The 11,624-nt window shown below is 29.2% G+C and overlaps 2 protein-coding genes across 2 annotated transcripts; one reads left to right on the top strand and one right to left on the bottom strand.

The window, feature by feature from the left end:
* Positions 1-1,534: 1,534 nt before the first annotated feature.
* On the top strand, positions 1,535-4,824 carry LOC103570276 (solute carrier family 25 member 44). Its single transcript, XM_008547970.3, has 5 exons — positions 1,535-2,062; positions 2,510-2,896; positions 3,007-3,311; positions 3,936-4,122; positions 4,248-4,824. The coding sequence occupies exons 2-5, from the start codon at positions 2,722-2,724 to the stop codon at positions 4,565-4,567; spliced, it is 987 nt and encodes a 328-aa protein (XP_008546192.1). The 5' UTR covers positions 1,535-2,062; positions 2,510-2,721; the 3' UTR covers positions 4,568-4,824.
* Positions 4,825-5,071: 247 nt separating this feature from the next.
* LOC103570277 (hypothetical protein) lies at positions 5,072-11,224 on the bottom strand. Its single transcript, XM_008547971.3, has 5 exons — positions 8,177-11,224; positions 6,692-6,788; positions 6,379-6,567; positions 6,032-6,191; positions 5,072-5,183 (listed from the first exon to the last, which is right to left on the bottom strand). Exon 1 carries the CDS (start codon positions 10,904-10,906, stop codon positions 8,924-8,926), a length of 1,983 nt encoding a protein of 660 aa, XP_008546193.2. The 5' UTR covers positions 10,907-11,224; the 3' UTR covers positions 5,072-5,183; positions 6,032-6,191; positions 6,379-6,567; positions 6,692-6,788; positions 8,177-8,923.
* Positions 11,225-11,624: the final 400 nt, after the last annotated feature.

The following is an 11,624-nucleotide window of genomic DNA, read 5'->3' as shown; positions in this document are numbered from 1 at the left end:
CCTACGCCGTGACGTTTTGAAACACCTCTACAAGCTTTTTGTCCCTCTATATGTATCTATATTCTTCTAGGGGTAGTCCGAACATCCACATCGAGGGCGTGGTTTGATTTTCATTGGCTTTACGTAACTTACTACCGTGATTCATATTATATATATATATATATATATATATATATATATGTGTATATATATATATATATACTCACTTTTATTATTTTTATTAGAATATCTGTTAAGGTAAGTTACAAATATAAATTTGACATATACCTCATACCTTCCATTATTTTTTTTAAGAGTATTTAATTTTTTTAGTTTACATTATTTGGAAAAAAAAGAAAATTTATAGAATGATACACCATTATTGTAAATCACTATACAAACAATGAGAAAAAGATGGGCAAAATGGGACCGGCTGGACAAAAAGGCCCGACTAGAATTTATTATAAAAAGCGGCCCTGCTTAAAAAATCCGATAGATTCTTATAGCTGTATGTATAAGACCCTATACTTAACTATAGCACTTCTCATAGAACTCATTCATTCTGATAAAATTTCTATAGGAATGTATGAGGATCTATTGGATTCTATGAGATTTTCTAAACAGGGTGCATAAGTAGTTCATATTCAAAAAATGGGTTCCTGTATATAAATCCATAACTTCTTATATTTTTCCATCAATTCCTATGCAAACCCCCTTTTCTATATAGAAGCTTATTGATTGCCATACAATCACTCATAATAGATTTTTTTATAGAGTTACCTATTCTGGCTCCTTTAATCAGAATATCCTATTAGTTATTTTAAAAAGGGACAATGGGTTGCTTACACAATTAAAATAAAAAGTCTCTCGGGATCAAATTTTGGATATTCATCCATTTTCGGGGCACAGCGGTCTCCCTAAGTCGCCAATTTTTTTGTATGACTCTTTAGTACACTATACAAGTTTTTTCGATCTCTCAAAAAAAAATTCATCATAATCTTTCCATAATTTTAATTGTATTGAATAAATAATTGATTATTCATTTGGTAGCTACCCTTAGCATGGCAGAGTTGACATTGCGCCATTTTTATTACCATGATCAATTTTTCCAAGAAAAATAATACTTACTAGGTTATAAGAAACGTATAAAAACACAATAAATGGGTATTTGTTTTGACATTTTTTTTTTCTTTTGGGCTATTGTCCCTATTGGGCCACGTGCCACTTATTGCTGTTAAAGTTATAATAATATTAGTAGTGTTTATATGCATAACTATACTTACATGGAAAGTACTTCACTGTAAAATTGAAAAACAGTTGGCTGTACCAACTAATGTCAACTTCTGGCCAGTTAGTATTTTCATTTGAAACTGTAAGATGGCGCTAGTTTCAAATTCTACGTGCGCGCTTATCTTAGCAAAAATATCTATATACCCGACAGAACTTTTACCATCAGCTAAAATTAGACCAAAAATTTCATTGTTTAAATAAACCACTACGCCACTGAAAACTTGCCAAGTTAAATTCGAATACCGCAATATATTTCAAATCTGAAAGTAATATTCCTCGTGGAAATACAACATAGTATACTGTTGATGCAATAAAGTGATAAAAAAAGTATTAATTCATTACAGACCAATAAGTCCGAATATAAAAATTACAAATTTAACTATTAGTAAACAAACTGTGTTCATAAAATAATTTTTAGCTAAAATTAAAATTGTTATCGAAAATACTTGACCATTAGAAATAAATTATTAAGTATTTTAACTATTGTTCTAAAGTTGTTGATCTATTAATTGCGATTCTATTTTTTAAATTTTGAATGTTGAAATAATATTGACACTCTTGTTTTCGTGATTGTTTCGCTTATTATGACTACACTAGATAATAATTACATTATCAGATTAAATAAATTTTTTTTTAGTAAGTAGAGCAATAAAAAATTTCAATAACAGAATCAATAATTAGATGACATAAATCGAATATTCATTGTTTACTTTGAATGTTTGATTTTTTCGAGTTTGAAAAGTCTTATCGTATTTTGGCTGCTTGTGTCACTGGGATATTTGATTACATCATTGTAAGTTAACCTCTTAATTTACTAGAAAAAGTATCAACAAATCATAACAAAGATGTATTGAATTTAAATAAGTAGTATAGAGCATTTTTATGGGATTTATTATTTAAAAATGAGATCAATTTATTTTTCAAAATTTGAAAGTCACAATAAAGTGAAGAAACGTCGTTTGAAAAATTAATGTTTTGATTAATTAATCAATTAATTGTCCATATTACCCCTGATAAATGGATAGACCACTTTGTATTAACACAGTTCTTAAAATGAAAAATTGTCTACTCTCACAAGATTTTTTCCCATTTTCTGTCAAAATTAATTGAATTTCTATAAGTTTTCTTTTTTCAAAAATATTTTCGCGGTCTTTCTTTTAAAAAAATAATTTAAAATTTTTATACGCTTGTTTAGTAAATATGTATAATTTTCACTGTAAATTTCCACTTTTTTTTTTAGCCTTCCAAGTTTGAGATAGGGCTAGTAATGCCCAGCAGAAATAAATTGTGAAATGTGCCGATTTAGGCTACGGGAATCTTCATATTTATTGAATGGAAGTAATAGAACTTCCTCAATAATAACAGAATCAATAGAAGATAATAAATTTAAATTGTATAGCCATATAGACAATCAAAACTTTAAACGAGATAAGCAAATAAATAATTTTGAAAATGGCAGCAATAGAAGCACCACCGTTCATAAAAACGATCGAGTGGGATATGATGGACAAGAAAAAGTTTTTTCCTCTGAGTATGCTGTCATCGTTTTCAATACGATGTTGCCTTTATCCATTGACTGTAATAAAAACGCGATTACAAATCCAACGAAGAAATCATATGTACACAGGTCTGATTTTATTTGTAAATACTGTCAAGAAATTTTTCACAGTGTAATCTAATCTGTATTTTTTCTTTTATAATGAAAATATGGTAGATATAAAGGTTATTAAATTGTAGGCATGATAGATGCATACCGGAAAATATATCGAGTGGAAGGAATTTCCGGTTTATACCGAGGGTTTTGGATAAGTTCTATTCAAATAGTATCCGGTGTATTTTATGTGTCAACATACGAAGGCGTAAGGCATATTCTAAATCAAGATCCTCTTACAGCAAATTTAGATTCAAGAATAAAGGCATTAATTGGCGGAGGTGCAGCAAGTACTGTTGCCCAAACAATTGTTGTGCCTTTTGACGTACTCAGTCAGCATCTTATGGTACTTGGCGTAACAACAAAGCATGGAAAATTTTCAGTTGATAAGGTAATAAAATGGCCATTTTTGTTCAAATCTATCAAGTATTGAAAGATTTTTCTTCAGTAACCCTGCTTAAAAAAACGATAGATTCTCATAGCTGTGGGTATATGAAGCTGAAGCTAGCGGCCGTAATGAGTAGCGGCCAGCAATTTTTTGCGTGGCCGCTACTCATTACGGCCGCTAGATTCAGCTTCATACTAGATTATCACTTTCCCATAGACAATGTTTTCTGACTTCTTGAAAGTATTCAATGATCTTGAACTACGTTGTCCTTTTTTCTCTCAAATGTTTTAATTTTTTTTCACCATGCGTTAAAATACCTAGTTCAGTGATCAGGAATTAATTCTCTGATCAGGTACTTCTTCCTTAATCGAGTATTAAGTCTGTTACCTAACCTGCACCGGAACTTTTAATTCCCACCCTGTTTAAAGGGAAAAAATGTCCCTTTTTTGTTATGAGAAAATGAATGATAAAAATTAGCGCATGCGCCATTCTTCCAACAAACAAGTAAAAATTAAGATTTTCAGGCTTCAAGGCCTACTTTCCTTTCTTGGTGTGTAATATACTATTATAATACTGAAATTTAGTGTAAGGATTATTTACTAACAAAAATTTATGGATTTTTTCAAGATGGCGATGAATCCATTAGGACTAAATATCACAGTAGGATCATCGCGCGCTTTTATCACTAGTGAAATAATTAAATCAATTTATCAAAAAGACGGCATAAGAGGATTTTATCGAGGATATGTAGCTTCCTTATGTGCTTACGTACCTAATAGTGCATTATGGTGGGGCTTATACACTTTTTATCAAGGTAACTGTATTTAAAATATAATATGTCTACAAAAATTTATATTTCAATTTTAAAAATATCTGATCAAAATTCTAACATAGAACCATAAATAAATAGTCAGTCGTTCATTTATTTTTTTTTTTTAGATGAATTAATACGAATTTTACCGAATTGGGTATCTCATTTATTTATCCAATCACTGGCTGGAACTTTCGGTGGATTTACGACGACAATCATAACAAATCCACTGGACATTGTACGTGCAAGATTACAAGTTCAGCGCTTAGATAGTATGTGCAATACGTTTAAAATTTTATGGATTGAAGAGGGTTTCAAAATGTTCTCAAAAGGTCTATCGGCAAGACTTGTGCAGTCAGCGTGCTTCAGTTTCTCAATAATAATTGGCTACGAAACTATTAAACGTATTAGTGTAAATGAAGAGTACAAAAGTCATATACGATGGTGAAAGATTTAAAATATATATATATATATATATATATATATATAATGTCCCTTTAATTTAATTGTTTAATATATTTTTTATTGTATCGATACCATCATGATTATTGATCCAAAGATAAAATAATGATGTAAGTAGAAATATCTCATTCCATCTTGTATATAATGCAGGTTATCTGACTTATCGACATGTATATAGATATATTAATTTAATAATTCGATAATTGAAATATTTAATTGATCAATAAAAAAAATTTAAAAATGGACTTGTGTAATTTATTAGTAATTTTCAGAAGCATAAAGAAAAAAAGGATTTTTTGGCACAAAAGATTTGTACTCGCTCTAAAAAAAATTTTATTTACTCTAAGAAATTTTTTGCATTACGAATTGAAAGTGAAAATTTATTCGAAGCGAGAAAAACTTTTCTTGGGAAGAAATGAATTCTACTTTATTTTGATAGTAGTTAAGATATTTCGGGGTAGGATTTAATGAAAAAATGAAAACATTTCGTAAAAACATTAATTTATTAGCTTAATACATTGATTTATTTGCATTGTTTAGTTTTTCATTTCTAATTTCTTTACTATGATTATAAATTAATATGCAGAAATGAACACCCAGTGCTAAAAAAAAAAAAATAAATATAGATATATTAAAAAAATTGATAATAGAATTTTTTCTCATATTTTTCAAAATAGTACGTCATACTTTATACAAAATATTTTTTTGAGCAATAAAACAGTATATGTAATATTTTCAAATTTTCTTTGCATTTCAATGTTCCCTATAAAAAAAATCCATGTGGGATTGCATGGGAACCCACAGGCATTCATATAGAAAAGTAGGAATCTTTACGAATTAATATAGAAGAACCAAAATTTTTTTTCGTGTAGAAATGATTTGAGTAATTTTTCTTGCACTTTCTTCGTCTAATTAAAAGAGAACCCTATTAAGTTAAAGTCGTTTCATAGATAACATGAAAAAATCGGGAAAACAGTTGACCCTGCGGGGTAGTTCTTAAACTTTTTGTTGTTTTGAGTTCAAAATCAAAGTTTTTTCAAAATTGTTCATCGACAATCTCGTAAACAACTTTGCGGATTAAGACGGCTCTTGCGGGAGTTAGACAACTTTTATCAAAATCAAAGTATACTACGTAGTTTTATACGAAAATTAGATTTCAATGCATTTTAAAAATCAAGGCAAACCAACTAAAGTCAATTATATGCATACTGTATACTAAATAGCATCAAATTCAAATACAATGTGAGTAAAAGAGACTGCACTGGTAGCAAACAACATTTCCAAATACAATGAATGCACACTAGCAATTAATAAATTTTTTCTAGACTATTTACAAATGACTTTGTCTAAAAAAATATTTTGTTTATTACTTCTCATTTTGAGATATTGTACGGTCACAAAATTTCTACTTTATTTGTAATAATTAAATTGTAAAGCGAATATCACTTACCCATTCCACTTAATCCGAATATAAGTCTCAAAATGCCGCTCTCAGGGTTACAGTTGTCCGTAACAAAAATTCTAATGGCGTTATAAAAATATTGAAGGTAATAAGGCATTAAAATAATAACTCGATAATAAATATAAGGCATCACAAATTTGAAATTGTTCTGTAAGTTTAAAAATCATAAAAGTAAATAATTGGGATTAATAGTATCTCTATACAAAAAAATTTTTTTTTGGCGCAAGAAATCCTTTTCGTGTAAATTATTCGTTATAAAATTGACATTAATTAATAAACTAATTAATGTTTCATATAAAGAATCATAAAATATAATTAAAATTTTCTCAACATACCTTTACCGAACCCCAAATCATTAAACTAGATAACAATAATGAAAGAAAACATATAGGAATATATAAATATAATAATCCCGGACTCGTTATTAGCATCGACCGCGAACATGAAGATGCAATAGAGGTACTAAAAGCTTCTTGATTAGCTATATCAATACCAACTACAATAATAATACATGTTGTAAGCACCTAAAAAAAGTCACTTGCATTACTTAAATTCATCTAATTTCAAAAATTAACGTCTATAAGTTACAACTCATTACAAAGTGATCATTTTACACCAATTATTATTATTATTTTTTTTTTTACTTACTATTTCGAGAATCCCAAGCATCAATGCTCCACTTTTGAAATTGAAACAGCAATAGTTATTAACATTCGACAACATTGCAGTAAAAAAAAATTGATTTCTATAAAAAAAACAAAAACAATAAATAAATAATTACGGCTGCGACCAATAAATTCGCGTTACAAATTAAATTACAAATAATTCATATTAGAATTAACAAAAGTGCGATTTCTAAAACGTTATATACTATGTATTTATATGTTTATCTATCTAACTGCGTTTGTTAATATATATGTGCGTATATATCTATATATATGTATAAAAGCATAAACCTAGTATTAGAATAGTACAGAGATCTTATTCTGTTTGTTGCATTCTATTATTATTATGTCACCAGTTGGCGCAGTAAATACTACGTAATTATCTGATATTGTCATAATCAACAGTTTTTACATCTGAAGTATACTTATAATTGTAATCCTAAACTATAGACTTTTTCAAGTTAAAGTTCAACGGAATTCAAGGTCTTTGATTGTAATGTAAATAGTAGTACATAATCTGAATGACGTTTTTGATGGGGAGAGTTGTTTTTAGGAGAATGTTATTTTTTCTGCTTAATAGTGACATGTGAAAGAATAAAGCCAAAAAAACTTGTTTCCCACCTTAATACAAAGAAGTATACATTAGTTTGTATCTAGGCGTACAAAAGACTGAGCTTTGTTCAAAAAAGAGTAAAATACAACCTTTTGAAACTGAGAAAGCGACATCGGTTAAGAATGAGGATTTTGGAAGTAGAACTGAAAAAAATTTTTTTTTTTGGAATTCTTAATTTTTACAAGCAATAAAAGTTGCTTACAATAACAATTGATGTTAAATTAACGAACAAAAATGTTAAATATTTAACATTAAATTTTTAGAACAGACTTTTTTCGTTATGACAATAAAGTAAAAAATCTAAACAGAGAATTAGGGAAGTTACTATTTTTTTTTTTTTTAAATTCCGCAAACACGATGAGGTAAAATGCTTGTACCGCGAAAAAAAATTCAAATTGTTGAAAAGAATGATAGTGTTATTTATTTATAAAGTAAATAATATTAAACCCAGTAAGTTTTATAAAGTTCGATGAATATAAAATTCTAATAAAAACAAACGATGATAGTAAAAAATATTTTTTTGAATTTTATAATAATAAGTAGTAAATATTATTACTAGCTTACGAAATCTAGTGCGATTTTCTGGTTGAATCGTTTATTTAATCTCTCTAAAGACAAATTTAGGGAACCAATCACAATACGAGCTATGAGCAACAAGTAACAGATATAAGCAATAGTCGTTTTTTATTTCGCTTGAACTTTATTTAGACATCAAGCTTTTAACATAAAAAAAAATTTTTAAATTTGCGTAATTAAAATACATTTTTGACGTTCATTCATTTACACTGTGGTTTTGAATCTTAAACTACTATTTTGAATACATTAATAAATTTTTCATTCGTTTTGATAACCTACCGGTTTTTTTATGGTTAGCTGAGCATTCCTTGACTGAAATTTCTTTTTCGGGTGTTTTTTTATCCTTTGATGCTTTCTGTGTACTAAATACTTTAATAATTACTATTTTCAAAATTAAATTAGGATTGTTGCTATATATAGGTTACAAAAAACTAAACAACAACATAAAAATTATACTAGTTTGATTGTGTTGTATTTCAAGACATAAATACACATTTGTATATACATAGAAAAGAGAAAACAGAAAAGGCGGAACCAGGCTCAGACAGTCTATATTTGACTGTATACGTATACATTTACAATTTCAGAATAAGCGTTTTGCCGCCATCTATCGAAAATATGTAAAACTTTTAAATTCAAAAATACTTTGATAGAATATAAAACAATCAATTTCAAATATTCTGACAGCCGGATTTTTTGATCAGAAATTTGGTGTCAATTAGTTGCGATCAAGTTGACGATAATTTGAGCCTTTATAACTGATGACAAGTTGTCAACTTTTCCAAAAAAACTGACGATCTACTGTCGAAACCTGTTGCCAATTTTTTGGAAAAATTGTAGACATGGAATGACAATTTTTGCCTTCAACCCTGTTTAGAAAGTTGGCGCCCAGTTGTCAACTTACAGGAATGCCAAATATTAACTTTTTTGCTCAAATTGATGAAATTTTAACACGAACATAACATAGAGCTAAAGTAGATGAACTTTGAATCAAATTTCGATTTACTTCTAAAATTTAATAAACATTCAGTTCAATATTCGGACGAATCTAAATCCACTTTTCTTGTAATTATCAGGCAATTTTGCAAGAATCGGAATAATTTTTAATGAATCGTTTATCAGATACTCTTGTAACTCATCGCTACTATTAATTTCGGAGATATAGTCAAAAAGTCGTCCGTATAACATTGGTAAAACAGTTGCAGTATTCAAATTTGGGCTGACATAATTCCCACGAATAGAATAGAGAACATTGCGGGGCCGTGGAGCTATAAAATTCGACACATTGCCGACTTCAACACAGCGGCAGTTTGAATCAAAGTATCGTACTTCAGCTTGATCTATCGATATGTTATAGTTTTCGTCTAATAATTTTTTCCCTGGCCTATCAATCACATCATTTGCTAATTTGACTTCGTTATCATCATATATATTTTCTGTTACAACGCTTTCCATTTCATCGCTTTCGCAATTCTTGAGTAGTTCTTCGAAAACAAGAGTTATAGCTTCGATTTGATAAATCCATAAATTGAACAGAGGACATTTTGAGACATTACAAATAATTCTAGTATCGTTTTTCATGTATATGTCATTTCGTAGCAAATAAAGTGGTTGAAAAATTGAGAGTAGAATAAATAATTGCTGACCCAATAGCGATATACTCTTGCTGGCATTAACATAATTATTAAAACTTTCACGTAAATTATTAACATATTCCGCTCCACCAATTTCGACACGCTCTTGCAGTATATCCGTAAACATTTTAACGTGATCCATAGATCCTTTAGCGCCAGATTCAATAACACTTAGCAGCATACCAGATCCATTGATCATTTCTCTAAATGTTATGAGAGGTAATCGAATTCGGATACCAAAAACTCTAAGCTGTTCTAGAAATTCATCGACTTCATCGCGCCAAATTGTACATCCAAGTTGCATAAGAACATTTGCTCTCTTAGGTGTAGTGTTGTACTGAGAAGATAAAGTTTTCCATATTTTTGATTTACTTTGAAAGTATTTATCATAAACTTGAAGCAATAACAAGTGATATTGACCCAGGGAAAAGCGACTTTGGTTACATATATTTCGACGACGTCCATATTTCCAAGAAAACTGCAGTAGTTCTGTGATAGCTCGGAGCATTATTAAACTCGGAACTTCATTCTCATGCTTCAAATAGTAAACATTTAAATCGTCACCATCTTGATCAGCGTGCAATCCTTCTAAAACGAACGGATTAACGTGTATCGTATTGTCATTTTTGTTTTCATATCCTAGTAGTTCACAGGAATAAATAGCACAATCATTGATTGATGGATCGCGATTGATGATGACGTATGGGCAAGCCAAGTCCAAAGAATCCAACATGTGCTGGGGAATACTGACGTCATTAGGACCAAGACTATTGTCAATAGTCAGCGTCATCCTGATGCCTGAAGCATTAACACCTAAGATACGTGTGCGCATATAACTCAATTTGCCAGACTTTTGCTGCATGAGAGATCCTCCTTTAAATTTGTCGTTGATAAACTGGTAGTATTTCAAATGTTCCATGTCAATGATGTGCTTAGGAATTCGAAAAAGTGGAGCTTGACGATAAATTAAACGTTGCGGGTATTGTAAATTATGAGGTACGGCTATGTTGTTAATCTCGTTGTTATGTACCTTGTGAATAAACCAAATAATCGACTGAAAATATGAGTGATTTTTTTTCGTGTACAGACTTGGTTGTGGCATGCAATAAAATCTTTTTGGTGTTTCTAATATAAACGTTCGAGGATACTGTAGAAAAGGCGTACAATATATGCATTGTCTTTTAGACGATATATGACATATAATACATAAATAAAAGCTTCCATTTTTACTTTCTTGAAATATTTTAACAAATTTATCGTAACTAATTGTCAAAGTATTGTGAGTATTAACTGCATTAACTTTATATTTTATTGTATAAAAGTGCGGATCAACCATTGGTAGAAGTTGTTTTTCTGTATCATATAATTCGGCCATAGCGTTTTGATTACAATTAATAACTTTACATACAACTTAATATCAATATAATATTTTTATTCATTCGGACGATTTTAGTCACAATCAGATCAACGTATTCGTGGCAACTGTTCTTTCGAGTATTCAAATAAATTTTACGATATTATCTTTGGAAATTTGTCTTTATTAGCAATCGAGTCAATAGGACAAAATCATATGTGTTCCTTTTACTAAATATGAATTTATTATTAAGCAATTATTCTATCGCATATTCTATAAAGATGTGTGATAAGACAAATCAATGAATGTCACGTAGTCACATAATACGTTTAAATGATATCACTTTATGAATGTTGTTGTGCGACTCGAATAAGGTGAAAAAATATCTGAGTGTCTGGAGACACTGAGAAAAAGGCTAATAGAAATTATCCAGTAGAACCCCCATAACGATGCACTAAAAATGATGCTCTGTTTTGAAGAAGTTTTTTAATTTTCCGTGAAGAGGGAAAAATAAAATTCATGAAAAACGAATCGATCAGGTGGTTGTTTTAGAAAATTTCGAAATCAACTCGAGATTTTCTTCAATTTTGAAGAATTTGAAATGTTATTAATTTTTTTTCTAAAGAAACATTTAAGTTAGGAATCTCAGATTTATAGCGTCATAGTATTTTATTAGTACTAACATATTCTCCATCTATCATTTCAATATTTTTATAGAATTGTAAATGGAATTTAACAA

The sequence above is a fragment of the Microplitis demolitor genome, chromosome 4, assembly GCF_026212275.2.
Source record: "Microplitis demolitor isolate Queensland-Clemson2020A chromosome 4, iyMicDemo2.1a, whole genome shotgun sequence".
NCBI classification, from domain to species: Eukaryota; Metazoa; Arthropoda; class Insecta; order Hymenoptera; family Braconidae; genus Microplitis; species Microplitis demolitor.
Note: the sequence above shows the minus strand (reverse complement) of the source record. Positions and strands in the feature narration are given on the sequence as shown.